Genomic DNA, 23,230 nt, shown 5'->3' on the forward strand with positions numbered 1-23,230 from the left:
TGCAAATTTTTATTTTTTTGATAAAGCGCTCGCTGGAAAATGCATTGCAAAGGTGTGAATAATAATACAAAAAAAGTCTCCTTGCTTCTGCGGTGAATTCGTTTGCGAAACGGGCGTTTGCTGAGTTTCTGATGTTGGGCTGTGACGGGCAGTGACCGGACTCGAAGAGAAAGCGGTTGTCCTTTCCATGGCGTGTCAGCCTGACTCCAGTTGCTAAAAGCTCTCGCCTCCGAGTCGGAAGTTGACGGCTTCAAGCCCCGCTCCGGGACTTTGGACTCTCTAGGCTAGTCAGTCTACGCTGACACTCCAGTGCCGTGCTGGGGGTGCGCTGTATTGGTTGGAGTTGCCGTCTTGCAGATAAGGCATTTAACCGAGGCCCCCGTCTGCCTGTTCAGGTGGACGTATGTTAAAGATCCCATGGCGTTATTCAAAAAAAGCGAAGGGCATTTTGTCCTGGTGTCTGGCCAATAATCCCCTGGATAAAATCAGTCCTTCGCTTTGTGGGATGTTGCTGAGCTTCCCCCAAATTGGTGTCCCCCATTAGTGTCTGAGCCTCAAGTCGCTGTCCTCTGGATCTCCCTATCTCTGTCCCTCTATGTTTTTAACTCCCACCTCGGAATTTACCTCTTCGACCACGCCTGTGGCTGCTTCCCTCCCTTGCTCGGTTTCCGAACCCTGCCACGATGGAGCCTTCCGAGACATGATCTGATGTGAAAGGGTGACATGAATAAGGTTGTTGTTTTATGCTCAAACGACCATAAACTGGAATGCACGTTGACACATAAGTACGCGAATATTTTCTCTGTGAAACGCATGCCTTTCCTGGCACCCTTCCCCGTGGTTGCTACCTGACTTATCGAAACGGCGGTGGTTAGTTGCAGTCATTTCCGTTCCCTGATTGCGCGACGTGCAGAATTGAACGAAGGGCGCTGCCAATTCAAATGTGCGCGGGGAACGGCGTTCCAACTGTTCCGTCTGAGAGGCTTTGAACGGTACAAATGTTTTCCTGATCACAAACTGACCCCCGTCGGTCTTCTGTGTAAACAGAAAATGTCTAAACCGAAGACGTATTGGTTTAATTAATATCCGCATTGCACCTCATCAAGAGCGACATTGAGTAGGTGTCAACAGTTGCCCTGTGAAACCTCTGGGGTGCACTTTACTGTGCCTGGTGAATGAGTGACTCGATTAAGCTGTTTTCTGACTTAATCTACTCGTGCAGACTGCTGATGGTTTGCTGGGGGGGGGGTGGTTTTGCAATAAGAGGTCACTTGAGAGTGATCCAGTTGACCTTTGCTTATTAGTTGATACCGCTTCAGATACAGATGGCGAGCTTGAATTCCCATTATTATAATAAACAATCTCTTGTTCGGCCATCTGTGTCCTTTTACTACCGTTCTCTCATATCAATTAAGCAGTAATGGGCACATGTGTGTTTACTGCCCTGTCCTATTGATGGTATGGATGGCTGAAGGACAGTATGTAATGCCCTGTAACATGTAACATATGCGTGGGGCTCACGTCAGGCCCAGTCGTCTCCTGAGCTATGATGGTTTCAAGTACGACTGCGTTTGCATTTCTGCTGCATTTCTCCGCGTTGGTTAAGTTTCTGTCTCTTGCATGTCACTGGAGCCGTAGAGGGCTGATTGTAATTGCGTGGATGGAACAAGTCTGAATAGGTAGTAGCAACAGGGTGCAATTAAATCCCCAAATTATTCTTCTTGTGATCCTGCCAACATTCAAATGCTAAATTTCTACTCCAATTCAGATGCAAATCTATTAATTTAAGTCTATTTGGGCTATTAAACAATGAATTGCTAATAACTATTTACATTTACAATTATCAAATTGGTATCTATTTACTCTATTCGGCAATTACCGACAATGACTACTTGCATTTACAGCTATCAAATAGAAATCCGTCCGCAGATGACTGCTTGCGACCGTTTCCTGCCTCGATGTTTTGGGTTGGAGGTTGCAGTTGGACACAGCATGTGTGTGAAACCTATAACGTACGCGTGCGTCTGTCCTGTTCCGTGCATGAGCTGGCGTGCGTGTTTCTTTCGAGTGGTAAATGCGGCGCTACCTGTTACTGTGCTCATTTACGGGTAAGGATTCGCAATACGAAAAGCTGTGATTTCTAACAATTTGCTCTCAAGTAAAGATAGTGTTTCCGTTTCGTCCAGCCACCCAATTCAACCGCTTTTTTCTTTTTTTGCTCAGTATCTGAGCTGCTCCTGTGAAGTCAAGAGGACCAAAGACAGCAACTGAAAATCGATAACAGAAACGTTATTAAAAAAAAATAAACGGTAGCTGTGTCACGGTCTCCTGTGAGATGCGATAAATATCTCGTACCATATGAGCAAAGCTGCCCCGATAAACTCTCGATTGGGTTACGGTCAGCATTTTGGAGGCGTGGGATCGCGCTGCTAATGAATCTTATTAACCAGGAGCGTTCGGTTTTCTTTTTGGTGCAGCAAATGCGGTTGAAACTTCCTTCTCGTTGTTTCGTTGGTGGAATTCTTATGCTCCATTCAGGGCAGACAGTGGGGCGTAATTCTTTATACCCACGGGGTAATTAGCAACGTGAACAGGTGAACAGGAAGGAAGGTTTACAGCAGGACACTGCATTCATTTTAGAACCAGCTCGATGATGTGAGGGAAGGAGAGCAGGGTTGGGTATTCTGGAAGAAGATCAGATAAGCCTCGTTCGCTCAAACCTCTTGAGATAATAACAACATAATAATAACAATCCTGGCATTTGACACCGCGCCTTATGACATCATTGAGACGTCTGAAAGTGCTTCACAGACTAACAATCCCTCCCCGCAAAAATCAATAATAGCAATAATAATAATTTGGTCGCTCGATCCACGACTGTTTGTGGGGACGCTGCTCGTGCCAGGTTTCGCCCACGCAAAATGTGCAGTCAATTCAATTCGCTCTCCAGCGCCTACTAATAATAGTAATACTATTAATAATAATAATGGGACTCGAGCCGGGATGATTTTTTTTCACCCGTCCTCGCCTGTCGACCGGTTTCCCAGAATCGCTGTGGAACCGACGCAGCCAAACCTTCCCGGTGTTCGGCAACCACAGAGGAGCAATGGAGGGGTAAGGGACATGTGGCAGTCGACATAACCTCCCCCCACCCCCCCCCACCCCACCCCACCCCGCGGTCTCTCGCTGCTGTTTTAACCAGAAAGGGAATACGTGGGCTTTGGGCCATAATCAGAGCTGTACATTGCGGGGAACGTGTCTGACGAGCAGCAAATGAAACACGCCCCGAACTCGAATTGATTCAGGTTGCAGGAAATACAACCAGACACAAGGCTTGCCTGCAGCCTTGACCAGGCGGCTAGCCGGAGAAGATTTCCCCTGTGACAAGTTAATATCGCAGCGGTTTTGCTACCTCTCCTTGCATAATAATAATAAAAAAAACACACTTCCAACTTAACGTTCTTACTCCCTAGCCATCGGCAGATTGATCTAACGTTATTAAGAGACGCAGAGCGTCGAGCTAAATGTACAATAGCGAATCAAACCACCAAATTAAACTGTCAAGCCGTCAGAGTTACTGCCGTGTTAACCTTTCGCGGAGCCTAGGAATTCAGCCACCTCCTCTTCAGGGTCCAGAGCCGTCTTGAGTCTCCTGGAAGAAATGCGGTTTGTAAGAAGAATCGTGTGGTGACGTTGACTTCAAAGACCCATGTACTTGTTTTTTTTTCTCTCTCTCTCTCTCTCTCTCTCCCTCTCCCTCTCTCTCTCCATTCTTTCTTTGGATCAAAAAAAAGCTTAAACTCGAGACATGCTCCTATGCGATGACACTGTGCGCCCGTGCTCTGTGCACCTGTGCGCGTCTATATCTGTGTATGTCTGAGCCCGGCTTGAGAGAGGAGGACAATTATTGGATGTATGATCGCCTTCCATTTTATCAGTGTGTCCGTGCAGGCGGAAACTTTAGCTTTTTCTTCTGTGGGGGGGTTGGGGGTTGAGAGAATTGGTGAAAAGGTTTTTAATGAAGAAAGCCCTTCGGCTCATTTGACCGCACCCCCTTAACCGAACACCCACCCGACTGCCCTCCCTTCACAGGATCAAACTGTTTCTTCAGCTGCTCCAGCATTTGACTTCAACCACCTTTATTTTGGCTGCCTATTCCAGTCGTTAACCATCCTTTTGATAAAGAAATACTGAACTCCTGGTATCTGTCCTCCCAACACTCCAAGCACTCCGAAACTCTGCCCCATGTGAAGGGCGCCATATCCTTCCTTCCTTGCATTTGACTTAGCGCTTTTCTTGTCTTCGAGACGTCTCAAAGCGCTTCACAGAATATACTGTGAAGTGAATTGACTGCATATTTTTGTGGGCGAAATGCGGCAGTCAATTGCGCACAGCAGCGTCCCTGCAAGCAGTCGGGGATTGAGGCAACCCATTCATTATTGTTTTTGTGTCTTGAGGGATTATTTACCGGGCGTGTGGAGTAAGGAAACTTGCCCAACATTTCACCCTGTTCGGAAATCGAACCCAGGTCTCTCGCTCGCGAGGCGAGCGCTCTAACCGCTGAGCTACAGGATAATTAAGTGTATAAATGCAAGTCGTTGTTGTCCTGAAATTACCCTTTGCAAACCCGAGCCCATGTAAACTCCGACTCCTGTGAGACTTGGCTTCAACTGATGTCGTTGATGTCATACAGACTCGAGTGTTGAAATATCCCAACCCCAAAAAAGTAAAAGGGTTCAGAGTAAACAAGACACAGCATTCGCTGGCTGACACTTGGTAAGAACTGCGTGATGCTAAGTGATAAACTTGTCATCAAATTTTTTTAACTGTCGTTTGAGTAATTGGTTACCACGGGAGCGCAATTAGACAACAGTCAGGTCCACAAGGCTAATGAGAGCGGCATCACTCACTCACGCTGCACTGAACCCACTGACAAAATGGTGGCGTCTGTCAGCAAGTTGTTCCAATGTGTGCAGAAGGGCTATGTTTTCCGGCTCAGCACTGCGTAAGGCAAACAGAAAGTCGACACAGTACAGTTTACGAACGCCTTTCACGGTTTCACGGTGAGGAGGACGTCTTAAAGTGGGTGTCAACTCATCGCGTGATTATTTTATGGGGGGGGGGGTGGGTGGGGGGTGGGAAATGCCTGGATTTCCACCTTTGAACCCATATTTGTGCTTGTGTCTAATATATACTATTACTTATATAGAATTGCATGGCACTGAAACAGGCAGTTCAGCCCAACTATACCATTGCTGGTGCTCATACTCCACACAACCCCACACATCAGACGGACTTCTCGAAGGCACTGGTTTATTTGCTCACAGCAATCTCCCGCCAACAGGCACGAAGTGAACGACCGGTTTTATCCGGGAGCTTTCAAGCTCGGACGCTGGGAGAAATTCCTTGCTCTCTTCAAATCGGGCCACGGCTGTCCTTAAAGTCCACCTGAACGGGTCCAGATTTGGTGTCGTGCCTCGTGCAAAGGACCCGAGTTTTCTTCTGCGAGCTACCGAAAACCAGCTTCAAAGTTACTAACTGAATTTGACAATTTGCCAAATTCTTTGCGTATTGAAATGTGAGGTTCATCGAAACCCAGGATAGGATTTCTACCCAATCATTTGCGCTTTTGTGTTGCATATCACCAGAGATCTTCAGCCGGTGAGAGGCGAGAATCAATATGATTTCATGACTGGCTGGCTCTTCATCATTTGGCTCACTTATTCGATCAGATGTGCTCAGTGAATCTCTTCTGGTGACAGCATCAGCATCGAATGGTCGTTGGCTTTGAGAGCTGGAGAGATACAGAAGTGTAACCGAAACATATTTCCGAACGGGTCCGGAAATCTATTTCAGTTCGATTTTTATATTTTTAGCAGCAGCAATGTCGACAGCAGGATAACTTCACAGTAAGCAGAGAAGTAAATGATGCTCACAGATATCCCTTCCTCTCCCCCACACCCCCCACCACCACCATCACCGCGGCCCCCCACCCCCCCACCACACCACCGTCCTCTCCTCCTACACATGGTTCAGAGCTTCCGCATCCAATCCTGAGCCTGAGCCAGTTAATACTTTGCTGTCAAAATCCACAGACCTTACGTTCCTCGGTAGTTCTACAGTAAACCCCGTGAGGGGTCTTGAGCTGTTTCGCCGATTGTGATAAGGCATCGTTTCAAACGTAAGGATCATCAAGTGCACCGATTATTTTGTACCTTCTCCGGGATAGACCGCACATCTCGTTTACTTTGTAAAGAAATGGGTAGCTTTTCTGGAAGTGAGGGGTGGGGTGGGGGAGGGATTGATAGACAGAGCGCTGGCATCACCTCACACAGGGAGGAAAGGCATATGTCAAGTTGCGTGTTTTGTCTGGGTTCCAAGTCGTCCAACTGCGTCGAGTCTCAGAGAACCTGTCCTCCTGACGATTCCTGGCAGCTGTGTGCAACATCGAATGAGACACCAATCTCGCAGCAAGACATTGAAACTGAAGGCCCAACTTACCTGTTTGAGGTGATGCCATCCTCAGGCTTATCAATTCCTCCACCCCTCTCTCCACTGCGCCTCCCCCTTCACCCCACCTCCCCCCCACTCCCCGCCATCCTTCCTCCCCCACAGGAAATCTATCAGAGAAAACCTATTTCTTCATGGAGCAAATGTGATGTGCAATCTCATTGGACTACCCTGGAGAAATAAGCATTCTGGCTTTGTTGCATATTCAATTCACCTTTTCCTTGATCCAGAGAAGAATTTTCTCATGCGTTTCCTATCGTATGCAACTTGGGGCGGGAGGGGGGGGAGGGAAATTACCATGTGCACTCTCGTGAACGATTGATCCTCTTTCGACGTGCATCACTCGGAAGTGATTGTAGCGTCGGGTTCTGTGCAGGAGGTGAGCATGTAAAGATTTAAAATCGACCCAGGTTCAGACAATTTACACAGAATTATGTACAGCGTCACAGCAAGGGAACAAGCCGGTCAGCACCGACTGTTCCACGCCGGTGTTTTAGACTCCACGCGAGCCTTCCCTCACTCCTGATCCCTTCCCTTACTTGCACCCTTCTGTCCCTTCTCCCTCAAGCGTACATCAAGTACCCTCTTTAATAGCCGGGATGCTTTCTGCCTCAAGCCGCAGCTCCGGCCGGGGCTTGCCAAATGCGTCGTAATTGATCAGATTAATTTTGAATGTGATTTGATAATCACCTTCTGCCTTAATCAAAATCGTTCACCTCGAACCAACCCAATCCCCCCACACCCCCCCCCACCCCCCAACCCCCACACTCTCATTAGTGTACATCGAGCTTGCGAAGAGGGAGAAGAGTGGAGGGAGAAATGGCGTGATGGCTTGACCCACGTGCAGGGACTGTTCTATCAACACGATCCAATTGCGATCTAATCCGACAGGAAATGCAGAGAGAATTACTCGGATCTGCACTAGCCCGGATCGAGCTCGGAGTCCCCGGGGGCCTCCGATAACGAGATGTACGGAGATGCCCCCGGAAAAGTAAGCCAAGCCCTCGCTGCCCACCGAAGGATTCCGTTGTGTCGGCAGCAGATCAATCCTGACATTAATGTAACGTGGTGACAATTTGCTGTTGTACCTGAGAGAGCGGGAGAAAACGTTACACCCATTCGGTCCATTGGCATGCCTTGCGCATGTGTCTCTGTGCGCTGTATACTGTGAATTGTACGTCTATAATTAATAATAACAATAATGCCCTCATTTGAGACAGCAACTTGCCACGTCTTTGAGACGACGCCTCTCACAGTACAGCGTAAAGTGGATTGAATTGACTGTATAATCTGTGGGAGAAAATGTAAGAGTGCCGCGTGCAAGCACGTTTGCGCATGTCGGTTGCGCGTGTATCGTGCCCGCGTTATATGGGTACAATATTGTGGTCTGCTGCCGGCGGGGGAGATTGTTTTCAGACGTCGCTCTTGTTACACCTTCCCTTCGAACGTCAGGTGACGCGGTGTCTCACTCACAACTCAATTCTTCTCCCTGTTTTCCGGCAGCTTTTCTCGACCGGGGAGAAAACTGGCCGCTCTCTAAAACGGTGGAGCCACCACGTGCCCACGTGCGTTTGAAGGCCGGCGGACGGAGCTGACTGCCAGACGGGGGCAGGAAGTGTAACCGAGCCACTATTCTTTTCCGCGCCCCCCCCCCCCCACCCCACTATAACTCCCCCCAAATAAAACTTGGCCGCGGCTGTAATGTTTGCGGGACGCAAAAAAATCAACGGGCGACACAAAAGTTAGTCGACCGACACCGGTCGGAGTTTCGCCCCTTGGTTTCGTTGTAACAATACGGCGCAAAGCGTTACCGAGGCGGCTCGGTGGGCGCACGAGGGAGAAGACGCGAGAGAGGTTTAGGAGGGGTGGGGTGAGGTGGGGGGGGGTTTGTGCGCGGTGGAAAACACCGGCGCAAACTTGGTTGTTTCAGGCGGGAGACGTATTCGGATCCGAGCTGAGCTGCGGCAAAGTGGGACTCACTTGACTCGGAGGCTTCTCTTCCTTCGCCTTTTCAGGGCAAGCAAAGTTTTGAATTCTGTCCAAAGTCTGAAGCCAGTTTTCTCCAGTCCTTAGAGTAACCTACAAGGAATTGAGGCTGAATTATCCAGTATTTGCACATTCGAACAACTGTTCAAAGTCTTTCATCCCCCGGACGGACTTTCTGCTTTTCGGAAAGGAATCGTCTTCATTTCCCCTCCCTGCCCGAACCTCTGGATCTTTAATTTTTGTTGTGTTTTGCAATGCCCTTTGCCTGCTTTCTTGCACACAGAGCCCATTTCTCTGACGTCAATGTTCTTTGTTGAATCGTTGAAGCAGATGGCTTCACTTGTCCCTCTTGGTAACAAAACCCATAGCTCTTTATTTGCTCCAGAGGCGGGTTCCCTTTGTTTGTTTTGTGCTGGAGATGGCCTCGAATGGATCCAACGTAGTGCAGAGAGAGCAATGAGTAGTCAGAGTTGCTGTCCTTCAGATGAGACATTAAATCGATATCCTGGCTGCCGGTTTAAGTGCTCCGAAACACTGCCCAGGGGGAAGGGCGCTGTGTAAACGCAAGTTGTTGTCCGAGTGGACACTGAAGATCCTGTAGGACTATTTGAAGAGCGGATGGGAAGTTCCACCCAGTGTCCCAATCAGCCACCAGTTGAAAGAAAAAAAAATGGTCGTTCACCTCTTGGCTATTTGCGGGATGTTTGCTGCGCACAAATTAGTTGCTGCATTTGTGTTCCGGGCAATAGAGATGACAGTCAAATCCTGTGAAGCGGATTCGGACACTTGGACGTGAAATCCAAGAATCATTCTTATTTTGTTACTAGGGAACAGAATATTTTTGCGGGTAGATTCAGTGGAAGCTACCAAGTGCAATTGCTTCCTGGAACGTTTGATTGCAGTCGTTCGAATGCTTTACTAAACCACGCAAGCATCTTATTACGCGAAATAACTTAGCAGCGCTAAAATCCACATTCGCTTTTAAAAACGCCAGTAGTTAAATGTGAAATAGTCATGGGAAAATAGTGTAAATCTAAGCGCCATACATTCCGACTGAAAGCAGGATGAAAAGTTTCATTTAACTTTTCATTCACAAAGTACAGTGTGTGGTGCAAATTGTCCCGAGGCACAAAACAAGTAAAGTTTGATGTAAATGTATAAGGAACAAAATAGACCTTTTAGATGATCACTGTGATCTGAACGATCCTGCAAACTAGTGAACCAGTCAATGCACAAAATTGCTTCGCAGGTCCTGCTCTGTCCTCCCCATTTGGGTCTCTTTCGTCCGAATTCGCAACAGTCTGGGGCTGCGCTGAGAAGTTGGTTCCGGGTGCATTTCTTTCAGTTTATCAGAGAAACTGTTCTAAATATAACCTGAGATTGCAGGGCACTGAGATGACAATTTAAACCTCTGCTCTTCTGAAGATCAAAATCGCGTAGCTCCCAGATCAGCTCTGACATTAAGAGGCAGCGGCAGAATCACAGTGAAGCCCATCAAACCGTCGTGGTTTCTGTTCAGCTGGGAGCTGAGTCAGGAAGATATGAAGCCTGCGCCGGATGACATTGAGGAGAAAGGGGTTTGGGGGAAAGGAGAGGAAAGGATCGGGACTGATACTGGCAAACTGGAGGCAGCGCTGGGAATGACGGGGAGTATGTCGAGGGGGTATTCTGGAAGGTTGGGGTCCTTCGTGACAAAGTCTCCAAACTTTCATGCTCGTTCATGGGGAAAGAGCAAGATCAAGGGAGTGGGACCGATCGGGCGGGCAGCTCTTCCAAAGAGCCGGCACAGGCACGATGGGCCGAATGGCCTCCTTCTGCACTGTAATATTCTACGATTCTATGATTCAGATACTCGCGACAACCTGATGCCTTTTCATCCAAATTTACTGTGCGCAACTTCCCCCGAAAGTGTTAGCGCTCTCAGGGTATTAACTGCTGTTTCTCCTCTCCCTGGTGCTGAAACTTCAACAGAATACACGAGTGAAGATGGATTAAGGGCCGGTGAAAGGAGGTGTTACTTGCAGCAATGACTGGAGGGGGAGTGGTGGTGGTGGGGGGTGGGGGTGGTGTGGAAGAAAGATAAGTAGGACATGGGAGGTATCTGGAATGTCGTGTACATCTGGGCTAAAGACATTGGGGACACGCATCACAGGACAAGTTGATGTCAGATTGGAAAAGCCAAGGTGATTTATCACTGATAACACATGACTTGACATCTTGTAAGAAAGCCTGGAAAGTTTGTGGCATGTTCTACAACGCAATTTAACGGCAGATTTCTCTAATGTGAAAAATGCATCCAGTGTCTTCTGTTACACAGCTGCTCAGTCACTGACACAAGGGGCGTTGCGTAGGGAAGGCAACAAGGTCATCCAAATTGTCAACTTTAGTGAATGTACCAGCCATTTTGGAAAATAATAATAATAATAATGATAATAATGATAATCCTTGCATTTGAAATCGCCCCTTATCAAGTTGTCAAGATGCCTGAAAGCGCTTCACAGGATATACTGTCAAGTGAAGCCACTGCGCGTTTTGCGAACAGACGATGTTCGCCGATGTTGCGCACAACATCGTCCTTCAAACTGCCCGCGCAGCGAATGACTGATTTTATTAGGTGGAGGACAGATTGTGGCGGGCAAGACGGGAATTGATTGCGAGCGTTGCCAAGTTTATTGCGTAACAATTTCTTAAAAGGCGGGTGGGGTGGGGGGGGGGGGGTGGCCCGGGCTACGGAAGTGGCCTGTGGTGCTGCCAAGAAGGTGCCCGGCAAACATTCGCACGAGTCTGGCTGAGTCCGTGTTGAACCAGTAGTTTGGTGTGCGTTTTGTTTTCCTCGGTTGAATATTTCTTGACGTATGGCGCAAATCGTTATGGTCAAACGCACAGTCAATTCACTTTACGGTTTATCCCGTGAAGCGCTTTGAGACGTCTCGAAGACGCGATCAGGCGCTGTGTCAAATGCCAGGATCATTATTATTATTATTATTATGTTTATTTTTATAAACCCAGAAATATTCATTCAAGAAAATACATTCTGTTGGTCACTGTTTTAAACTATCAATTTTTTCTTGTTCTTGACATGAAAAAGGTATCCGTTCTCCAAACGCAATTATGCAAATCTTCTCAGATTGTCGGTATCTCGAGAGCTGGAAAAAATTCTTGGATCAAATTGAGCCTTTGAACCAGATGGCAATTATTGCCATGACCCCCCCTGGGGCCACTAATGATGTGACCAGATGATACCATGTTGGACCAGACACGACACAGATCTCCTTCACACATCTCTGTTCTTCCTGGGATTCTGTAGCAAACCAATTACCCAGGTTGCTCTTCACAGTTGTTAGCCGCCGAATTGGAGATGAGTCCCCGTGCGTTCGAAGTCTGATTCGTGGCTGCCGATCAGAGCACTGCATTTGGATGAGTTTCTGCCGTTTGGGGGAGAAAAGGGACTCTCTTTGGGTAGCTCGGTGTCTCGATTTGCATTCACTCGCCTAATTTCTGGAGGTTTTGGCCAGTGAAATGAATAGCTGGTGTTTGCGTTGGATTATTTCTCTATCGCAAGATCTCGTGGCATTTCAGGAAAGTTTTGGAACCGGCTAGTTTGCTGGCACGTTAATCATTGAGGCTGTTGTGTGTCTAACACTCTGAGCTTCGTAGAGTTACATCCTTAGCGTTGTGTGTTTAGCGCAGAGGATTGCATAGTTATATCCTTAGGGTTATGTGTTTGACGACAACGGCAACTCACATTTATATAACACCCCGGAGAGCTTGACAGTGGCAGTGTCTGATGCGAGCGAGAGCGAGTGTGGAGGTGATCGTAAGCACAATGTTTTTAACACATAGTTAACTGCAGTTACACCTATATTTACGCGTTTAAGACCGATCATTGCACAGTTACACCCCCAGTGTTGTGCTTTTAACATTCCGAGCACTTGCATTGAAGTGTTTCTGGGACCAAAGTAAAGCAATTTTTTTAGAGTGATTCGATAACTGAAGGGTGTGTGTAACATACTGTTCAGAGAGTGAATGTGTTTGCAATAGATTATTCCTTTACCGCTGAATCTTCCCAAGTGTAGAAATGTGTCCACTTTTTATATTGGAGAGGGGAGATTCACAAGTGAGGGATAGTACTGCCCCTGACAAACTCCAACGATGAACAAGTCACAGGAGAGGATTGAATTCAAGATAAGTTCCTGACCAGTTGCTCCTTTCCATGCGATTCGCAGCCAGAGATAACCCTTTGAAAACAACAGACTGATTTAAGTTTATGCGATATTGATTGTTTGTATCAGGGAAGAGATAATAGTAATTAATCTTTGCATTTGATATAGCACCGTATTAGACCATCAAAATATCTCAAAGCGCTTTCACATACTGTACTGTGTATTTACAGGAGAGATTCGTTTTAATGAGTGCATTTTTGGGGGAAAATTTGGATTTTGAAGCAGATTAAGTTCTTGCAGAAGGAATCTGGCCTTGTGTATGCCCTGATATTTGCCCAAATAATGCCATCCTGTATTACATACTATACCTGCTATAATATCACATATTGACCTTCGGATTTTTTTAAAAAAAAATCTTAGTTTTTTTTAAAAACAAATTTTTAAAAGCAAAGTATTTTGAGGGGGTAAATGTGATCATAGAAATACGTAGAACATTGCAGCACTGAACCAAGCTGTTTGGCTTAACTTGTCTGTGCCGGTGATCCATTACTCCGAAAGAGCCTCTATCCATCCTAATCCCCCTTCATACCTCTCCTGTTTTACCTCCAGCCCCTCTGCTCCTCTCTCCCTCGTGTATGATATCCAAACGTGAACTGAGCACAGATAATCCCTCATCAGCACTGCCTTCTACCACCTCTGACGCATCGCCCGTCTCCGCCAATACCTCTCCCAAAAGCCGCTGAAACCCTAGTCCATGCCTTTGTCACCTCTTGGCTGGACTACTCCAACATCCTCCCCGCTGGTCTCCCATCCACTCCCATCCATAAAATCCAGGTCATCCAGAACTCTGCCGCCCGCATTCTCACCCGCACCAAACTCCGCTCCCTGATCACCCCAGTCCTGGCCAGACTGCACTGGCTCCAGTCCCAGAGAGGGTCAACTTCAAGATCCTCACCCTTGTCTTCAAATCCCTGCACTCCTCCGCACCCCCCGACCTCTCTGACCTCCTCTCTCCTCAAAACAATACCCGTTGCCTTCGTTCCTCCGGTTCTGGCCTCCTGCTCGTCCCCGCTCCACCCTCGGCGGCCGTGCCTTCAGCCACTACGCCCCGAGGCTCTGGAACTGCCTTCCGCGCTCCCTTCGTCTCGCCCCCTCCCTTCCCATTTTCAGGTCTCTGCTGAAGACCTTTCTTTTCGACCGCGCCTTTGGTCACCTTCCTCTTCCCACCCCCCCCTGGCTCGGCCCCGGGATCCGTTAGTGTGAAGCTCTGAGACGCCGTCCGGCGTGGAGGGCGCTATATAAATCCAAGTTGTTGTTGTTGTAATTCCAACAGTTAGCCAGTTGATCAATGAGGACAGCGTTTGCATCAGCAAGTCAGGGCAGTGCTCTCGCCCCTCTCCGCACAGACCTGACTAAACGGCTTGCACGCTTGCTTTTCGCGAGGCAAATGAAAACTTTCTGCTTTTTAAGAAAAAGCTGATCAGGGAAAGATGGCTCGCAACTAAATGCTTTGCAAGAGACCTCGGTTTGTTCGGGGTTGGCAGCTTAATCGGTTCATTTGGCGCGATGGGGTGGAGAGTGGGGGGGGGGAGACCTTTAATCAGTCTGTGGTCTCGCATTTCATCCTGGAATGTTGCTGCTGCGGAAAGTTTGGCAGATTCTGTGTGAGTGTCTGTGGGATCTACTCGCCACATGCCCATAGCACGAGGTTTTTTTTTATATACCGCGGTAACAATGCTGAGTGGATAATCAGATACTACAACACGCTGCTGCTCTGTGGTTTGCTACCATATGCCTTGGCTAACTGTCGTACTGTGGGATGGCTGTTCGGGCAAATTTGTCAAGCCAGTAATTCATCACAGTAATAACTGTTGAAACGATGCTGTGCCTCACGCAGCGATGGAACGTAAGGATTAACATATTGCATGGGTATTAAGCTGCGTGATGAAATGGGTCAGAGAACGAGACATAAATGGACTGGGCTGAGTCTGCAAAAACACAGGGCCAGCACAGAGCAATTAACTCGGTTCCGAGAGAAAATCATTCTACTTCAAATTTGGAGCTCGGTTGGGGTGCTTGGGAATGAGAAGGTTGTTTGCTACAGGGATTTTGAGCGTCCCAGCCCCCGGCAAGACACCTCCACGCAGTGGGCTGTATTGTCAGAGGTGCCGTCCTCAGGATGGGACGTTAAACCCAGGTCCCGTCTGCCTGTTCAGGTGGATGTCTCCCGAGATGTCTTTGAGACGTCTCGAAGATATGATAAGGCGCTATATCAAGATAGAAGGATTATTATTATTATATAAGAGCCTTGAGATGGTTGTTCTTTTTTATTATTATCTTAGTATCAGTGGTGTTTTGCAGGTCACAACGCCCCTTTAAGTGTTGGGATGCACCTCAGATATTCACCCATGTGGTGACTTCAATAAGTATTGTCTGGGCTCCAGGCAGAGACAGAGTTCAAGTTGACCTGATGGGTGGTCACAGAACGTATCTCCCAGATGGCATTGGGTGGGGTGGGTGGCGGAGGCTAACTCTTGGATGCACAGACCCCAGTCGTTCACAAAACCACGACATAGTTCCAAGTCTTCACGTGTGCCAAAGCTTACAAAGACCAGATGATATATATCAATAATTTCACACTGTGCGAAAGATCAGGCCACTCACACATGTCGTTGCGTACACTGGGGTTTTGGCACATTTCTCATGTTTGCGTGTTTCTGAGGCATTGCCTCAAATCGAAGTCTTTGTCAGTTGTGCAATTTCATTTTGAAACCTTCCATGTCAAGAGGAGGAAGGCCGTTTGGCCCATCGAACCTTTGTCGTCATTTTATGAGTTTTGTAGCTAGATCTTTTATTCCTTTAATCCCATTTCTCCACCTGCTCCACATCGCTTGGAGCCTTTACCTCCCAAGTAAACACCCAGTCCAACTGAGCCAGGCTAACACTTGATCTATGGTGACGTTTGACAAACAAAGCATGGGAATGGAATAAAATTCAGTCACTTCGCAATAATACAGCATTGCTAAACAAAAATGCAAATGTCCTAAAGGACCACTGGGAGACCAAGGGAATTCCATTCAGAAATCTGGGCCATGGGTTTGATGAGATTATTTGGCCACTGGTTGCAAGCATTATCTTCCTCCTGAATCAGTACGTCTGCTGAACTCCACAGCAACTCCACAGGCATTGAGACCTCCTCCTGACGTGAGCGAAACAATATGAATGTAAATCGGGTTGTATATTGCATTGTATTATGCAAAATTTGGGGTTCAAGCCTCATTGTCGGGGACGCTGTGTGTTTTGTGTCCAAACACGGCAGCGATTTTGCGCAAATAGTGATAATGCAAATACCAGGATTATTATTATTATTATAAACGCGGGTATTTATGGTTCAGAGGCTGATGATGGTGGGTGGTGTACTCACAGGGTTAAGAATTGTGACATACTCACCGCGCATTTATCGAGAGGCAATCTACAGATGTTGATCACGAGGAAACAACCCAGTCAGTGTCTACGCACGTCACCCACATAAGCACGTAGCTTCTTCAATTACCGTCAAGACTGTTAGCGCTTCTGTTACCCTGAGATGTGGCGGGGAGGCGAAGCAAATTGTTTACCCACCTAGAACCTGACCTCGTTCACAAAGCACCACGGAGTACAGCGACAGATGTGACGGATTTACTATTGCATCTGTCACTCTAACTGGCCTGGAGGGAAATGGGACTAAATAATATTTGCATTTCGCTTAATTTAGGGGCATATTGAAATAACAGAATATTTGCAGCAGAAAAGAGGCCAAGAAGCCATTCAGCCCCCAGTGTCTCTCGCTCCACCACTGGAGCTCTCTCCTCTTATCCTATTCTCCTGCTCTTTCCTCCATTGTGTATGCACTGGTTTTTAGCTTTGCCACAGGGAGCTCTTTGCTCTATTACGTTCACCCAAGTATTTATCTGATTCCCTTATTAAATGCTGTTATGGACTGAGTTTCGATAGTCATTTGTGGTGAGGTATTTGATATTCTAACAACGCTTTTTTTTTGGGTAAATGAAACGCTTTTATTCTTTCTCTTCTTGCTTCCGGTGACATTCTTCGCTTAACACCCTCTTGTCACCAATTGCTTCAAGTAGTCGTTATCCAGTTGCTCATCACAGTCGCTCAGAATTTAGAGTCACTGCATTGTAGAGCACTATTTCTTTTAAAAACGAAAGAGGTGGGCGGTGAGGGGGAGGGAACCAAATAACAACCAACTGATTTGTATATAAAGAATTGCACATGTCGGGGTCTAATTTGTGGATTTGTAATGCGGACGGGATAACGAGGGAATCCTGGCATTCTCTAAAACGGATCCCCTCACTCCACAGGTTCCCTGCTCCGACACGGGTGCAGGTTGTGAAAGTTCCCGCGCTCGCCGTGATGGACACCTCAGTTGACCGACAGTGTTCACCACTGAGCGAATCCGCTTGGCTAATAGGCAGATTAGGCCACAATGCTGCTGCGCCCTTGTCTTTGGCTCAGAGCAAAAGCCTCGTTGCTCCTTTTTTTTGTTCCTCAGAGCGGTTCTTGTGGTACATTAGCATCATTTGCAAAGCACTCCCACCTCCTCCCACCTGGGTCAGAAGGCTATGGGTTCAAGTAACACGTTGGGAATTTGACGCTGTATGCTGACGCTTATAATCTAAGCCTTAAAACTAGACCGTTTAGCAATGAAATCAGAAGACATGTCTTTACTCAGAATCTTGTAGGATTGTGGTGCAGTTGGGCTGTCTTTTGGATGAGACATCAAACTGAGACGTTACCAGTCACTTGAAGTCATCGCTTTCTAGTTGCTCATCAAAGCCGTTCAGAATTTAGAGCAACTGCATCATCCAACAATTTTTTTTTTTAAAAAAGAGAGAAGAGAGGGGTGGGAGGAAACCGAAGAACAACAAACTCATTTATATGTAAAGAATTGTACATATCCCGGGCAGGGGGCGAAATGTTGGGCAAGTTTCCTTACTCCGCACGCCTCTGTTTGCCCGGCAGTAAGTAGGAACCCGGTTGTTAGTCGATTGGCGGATCGCTTTTCCGGGGGTAATAATCCCTTCCAAAAAAAATTATAATAACAAATTTGGTCGCTCAATCCACGACTGTTTGTGGGACGCTGCTGTGCGCAATTGGCTGCCGCGTTTCACCCACCAAATAAATAGACGGTCGATTCACTTTACGGTATGTTCTGTGAAGCGCTTTGAGACGTCTCGAAGACGTGATAAGGCGCCGTATCAAATGCGAGGATTGTTATTATAATGTCGGCGTCGAAATTGCGTACTTGTGATGCGGACGGACTAACTAAGGAATTTAGGCTTCATCCCAAATGGATCCGGTCTGCTGTTCTGGTGGACGTTCAAGATCCCATGGCACGACTTGAAAAGAGAAGGGAGTTACTCTCGGCCAGCAAGAGCCCAAACAAACATTGGTCGTTCACTTCACGGCTGTTTGTGGAACATTGATGTGCACAAATTGTGAGCCGTGTTCGACTGCTTATTGCACAGTCACTACGTTTGAGAGAAATAATAGGAGGTGCTTTGAGGTGTTCTCAATGCTTTTTCAAATGCAAAGATTATTATCAGTAGGTAGTAAGTTAATAGTTATTGCAGTTGCACTCGGATCTCTCTTCATCAGCCGCCTGCCCTCTTACACTGAAGGAGAGCTGCTCTCACCGATCAAACCACTGCTTTATTCTCCTGCAATTTTGTTTTAAAATGAACTCAAGATTATCGTAAGATTACCCACTGTAGTCCGCCGCACAGGCCTGGTCCTTAGAAATGGTGCAGTGTGCAATGTTCCATCGCTGTACTGCTAGGGAAACAGAGGCGTGTGGAGTAAGGACACGTTGCCTAAGCTTTTGCCCTGACCAGGAATCCCTCGCGATGCGAGTGCTCCCATCCAATACGCCGCACGGGTTTGTGCTTTTCTGCTGACGGTTTAGGGCCTGAGCACGAGTTTCACGGAGCGAGCGAGAGGAAATATCCGGTGCCTGGCGCGTCCACCGGTGGTGACGGCTCTCTCTCTATTCTTTTCTCCGCAGGAGCAAGGGAAAATCGGAGTTATTTTTAATGTTGGGACAGATGACATTAGCATCGAAGAGTCGAGTGCTATTGTAAATGATGGAAAGTACCACATAGTACGGTTTACAAGGAGCGGTGGGAATGCCACACTGCAGGTGGACAACTGGCCTGTCATTGAACGCTATCCATCAGGTAACGTGTTCGAGTCCGGCATAGACTCGTTTCTCTCTCTCTCTCTCTCTATATATATATATAATATATATATTTGTGTGTGCTTATAGAGCAGTAAAGTTTCTGTGTGGAATTAAACGATTTAGAAATCAAGCCAGAGCTACTGCATGTGGGTAACTACGGATCTGCTCGCAGTTGAAGGAAAATCTGGCGGCAAAGGTCAAGGTGGCTGAGAATTGTTTTTATTTTTCTGTGTGTGGCTCACCACCGACAATCGTCTCTTATATGACTGCCTAGCACGTCAAATAATAATTTTTTTTTCTCCCAGGGGATGGCGGTTTGGGGGTGAGGGAGGGAGGAGGGAGGGAGGGAGGGAGGGAGGGGGAACGGAGGGGGAGATGAGGGAAAATGTCAGTGAACCAGACGTCAAAGACATAATGATGCTAAATGTCAGATCTCTGATAAAGAAAAAAAAATCAACGTTTAAGCAGTTGAAAGGCTTTGACAAAAGCTGTGCAGTGTCAGGAATAGGGAATTTGGGTCAGAGATTTCTGACAAAATTGTTTTCTGCCGAATTGTTATGCTCTCTCTCTCTCTCTCTCTCTCTTTCTCTTTCTCTCTTGCGAACGCACTGTTTTCTTCTTATAGGCAAGCCATATCTCACACGAGCCGGTTTAAAACGCTTTGCCATGTACTAGAAGCAAAAGGGGGATTTTCCTCTTGAACAAAATCTCGCTGTCAAATTGTTTTCTTTACACGACAAAAAAAATGCACTCAGTCTCCGTTCCTAGGGCGTCCCTCCGCGTTTTTCAAGTTAAAGCGATTTGTTAAGAGTGAACGGCAATTTAAAACCACTGTGATGATGAACGGGCGTCAAACTATTAAGGTTTTCCTTTATTTCCCCTTTAAGTGTTGAATGTTGATAACGGTGTGGCGAAATGTGCAGTGGGTATTGGTGTGACAAGAGAAGGTCAACTACTTGAATGTCTAATGCATTGAAACACAGAAGATATCAAATATCAGTGGGTGTATTGCATTCTGTGGACAGTGTGTGAATATTTGCATCCTGCCCTACATTGTAAACAGAGAGGAACCTACAGCCTCAGCAGCCTCGGGCTATTGCACAACCAGCTCCTGGAACATGAACACGACTATAGCGAGAGGTGTGGGGGGGGGGGGAAATACTTCTAAGGATTTTCAAGCACTTAATATGCACGCTGCATCTGAGATCCTATCTTCCATTAGTCGTCTAAAAATGGGCATAGAACAAAAGGCCGTGATACGAGCCGCGATCGGCAGCTGGTGCCGGGTTGAGGAATAATGATACAAGACGCACCGCAGTCTCACCGCAAGGACCCAAGCTTTGGGATCGCAAATGCGCTAAGAATGATACGGATTCGCCGCCGCACACGCAAATGCACGCAACTTACACACAAGCGCACGCACGCACACACACACGCGCACACACACGCACGCACACACACAGCAACAACCAAGCCAAAAGGGTTTGGCAACCGCAGCATTGATCCGCAAGGAGTCGTAAATACATCCAAACAAGTCGGACACAAAACGGCGGCTCTTTGTAAGCGCTAAGACTTCAAGGTGACTTATTCCGTTTCAATTCGCACACCTCGCGTTTCCCGAAAGCACGCGAATGGTTTGTTTTCGAGCGGGAGCTAAGCAACGAAAGGGCATTGCGCTGAAAAGAAAACCTCCAGCGGTGATTTTTTTAAAGTTGCGAAACGTTCCCTCTCCGAGAAGGAGCCAAGCTTCCTGAACGTTTCGCTCGACATAAAACGCAACGCACCCTCCGCGCACGACAATCAGAGTCGATCCCAGCGCTCCGCCCAGCCCAGAGAGAGAAAAAAAAAAACAGCCGCTTATGTAAGCCGTGAAAATGGCTTGAAAATAGAGATGATGTGAGCCACAAAATCAGTTGTACACTAATGAGCAATGAGAGATGGATTTCACAGCATTACTCCCCTACTCAATGAATCAAATTAACTGAAGCTGTTGAAGTTATCTTTCCCTGGCATGTTCTACAAAAAATTCTGGCATGAACATTAATTTTTTTTTAAGAGAAGGAACCCATTGCACGGAAATCAATCTGCATTTTTTTTTTTTTTTTTTGCCTAAGGTACGAAAGTGAATTAATTGCTTTGACATGTGCAATACCCAGGAAAATTCACCGCAGGACAAAAAAGATGCATCACAGGGAAAGAAGTTACTGTTCCACTGTTTTGCCAAAAAAGTAAACTGCTTTAAATTTGTGCCTTGACCCTGTAATGCATCAACTCAACGCAATGAGGTCTTTAATTACAGATTAATTAACGTTTTATTCGTGTAAAAAAAAACCCACAGCAATCCAGTCGCGGAGACCTTCCAGAGGATTAAAGACTTCTTTTGTAGTAATATTGCTTGTTCCTAACCTTCCAATTTTAGGGACAGCCGATATGGAAATCCCGTCTACTTATCTACTCGTGGCATTTCTTTTTATCTACGCTATGAGGTTGGGTCTTACCGTCAACGATGTGAAAGGCGCTCTACAAGTGTAACTTTGTTGTTGTTGTTGTTGTCAGTTTCCTGGATATCTTCATTAGGTTTGTGGTTTGTGAATTCACGTCCTGAATTCGGCTGAGACGCTTCGGTCTATTTGGAGGGATTCAAAAGGAAATGAGAAAGAAATCTGATCCAGGGCAATTTTACACAAATTTGGCGAAGGCCACGGGGGCATTTTGTGCGGCAACTTTCAGCCAATTCAGAGGTGGTGGACACCGGGAATTCCTCAGAATACTCTGTGGGCCATTTAGGAAAGCGGAACATTTGATCCAATCGACCTACTTCCCAGCCCACTACTGCTGGGAGAACGGGAAGACCGCAATCTAATTGCACTTTAAAAACAAATGCCATTAAATTCTACACTAACGAAAATTTTTATTTCTTGACAGCAGGAAGAAGAAATGGTAGCAATACCACCGAGAGTGCCGTGAAATATGTTTTATCGTCCATAAATTTGACTCCGTGGGTAACTAAAGATCAAAGCTAGGGCATGTTTTCCCCACCCCTCATCCCACCCCTTTCTGCTTATTCCTGACTGAAATGGGATAAAATTCCATGGGTTCCTCAACTAAACGTGAGTCCACACAGTGAGCAATCAGTGGACTATTCAGAGCTGGAAAGGTTCACAGCCAAGCCTGACGCTATCCTCTTCTGTTCTACACACGTACAGACACCCGCGCACACATTTTCCAACAGAGGTCACGATAGTGGTGATCAGAAGCAAGAATCCTACCTAATTTTTTTTTCTTGCCCCTGGCCCAGAGGCAGTAAAGCATTGTAGATAACTACCATCGATCGCGCTGCTTTAAAAGCTAATTTATTGATTGCAGTGCTTTTTAATTGATTTTAAAGACGCACGGTATGAGCGCGGACGGTTAAAGCAGGGTGTGAGCCAAAGCATTAGGTGCTAAAATGACTCGACCATTGTTGCAAACCAATTTTAAATGATAAGCACAAGAACCGGCATAAGCCACATTATATTTCACTTCTATCTCATGCGCTAATTCAAACGCGAAATTGTGCGACTAATTGCAAGTTTGCATGTTAAAAACCACAACTATTCTGATGTCGATTGCACCGCGTTCCCATCGAGTGGCGATCACTCACTGTTCCAGTTCAATATTCAATGTCAAAAGGATTATATTTCAATGTGTTGTCACAGAGTTAGTCGAGGTTTCCAGCCCCTTGACCATAACTCATGAGAAGTACAGGTGAAATGCCAGGTGTAGTGTTGTGGCCTAATCACTGGTGTATTGGAGTCCTGTAGCTCAGTGGTTACAGCACTCGCCTGGCAAGCGAGAGGACCTGGGTTCGATTCCCGGCCAGGGCTAAACGTTGGGCAAGTTTCCTTACTCCACGCACACGTCTCTCTTTACCCAGCAGTAAGTAGGAACCCGGTTGTTAGTCGATCAGCAGATCGCTTTTCCAGGGATCACAATCCCTTTAAATAAATAATAGTTTGGTCACTCAATCCACGACACTGGAAGACGTGATAAGACGCTGTATCAAATGCAAGGATTATTATTACTTAGCAGACTGCAGAGGTGAACTTCTCTTTCAATCTGAGGTTGGCCTTCACAGGGAAGAGTGCGGGAAGAGAAATTGGGGGATGAATGAACCCTTTCACAGAACCAGACAGAGCGTGTCATTTCTGCTCACCCCATTCATCACGGATGACGCAATGTGAGAGAAAAAAAACATAATTTGCAAATAAAAACTCAACAAGCAATAGATAAAGCTGTTCGGAGAACTGAACTTTCGCTGTGCTGTGACCTTACTTACAGAAAGACTCTTTAT

The 23,230-nt window shown here is 46.8% G+C and overlaps 1 protein-coding gene and 1 non-coding gene across 4 annotated transcripts in view; both read left to right on the forward strand.

Annotated features, from left to right (window-relative positions):
* Window positions 1-23,230, forward strand: part of nrxn1a (neurexin 1a) — a 740,055-nt gene that overhangs the window by 629,907 nt on the left and 86,918 nt on the right. For all 3 annotated transcript variants that reach the window (XM_042333191.1, XM_042333192.1, XM_042333193.1), the window contains one exon: window positions 18,724-18,895. In XM_042333191.1, coding sequence (XP_042189125.1) covers window positions 18,724-18,895 — 172 coding nt within the window. The remainder of the gene's footprint in view (window positions 1-18,723; window positions 18,896-23,230) is intronic.
* Window positions 22,691-22,764, forward strand: trnaa-ggc. The gene has a single exon. It is a non-coding gene; the product is annotated as a tRNA-Ala (tRNA).

This window comes from Callorhinchus milii, unplaced genomic scaffold (genome assembly GCF_018977255.1).
Source record: "Callorhinchus milii isolate IMCB2004 unplaced genomic scaffold, IMCB_Cmil_1.0 Scaffold3, whole genome shotgun sequence".
In the NCBI taxonomy this organism is placed as follows: domain Eukaryota; kingdom Metazoa; phylum Chordata; class Chondrichthyes; order Chimaeriformes; family Callorhinchidae; genus Callorhinchus; species Callorhinchus milii.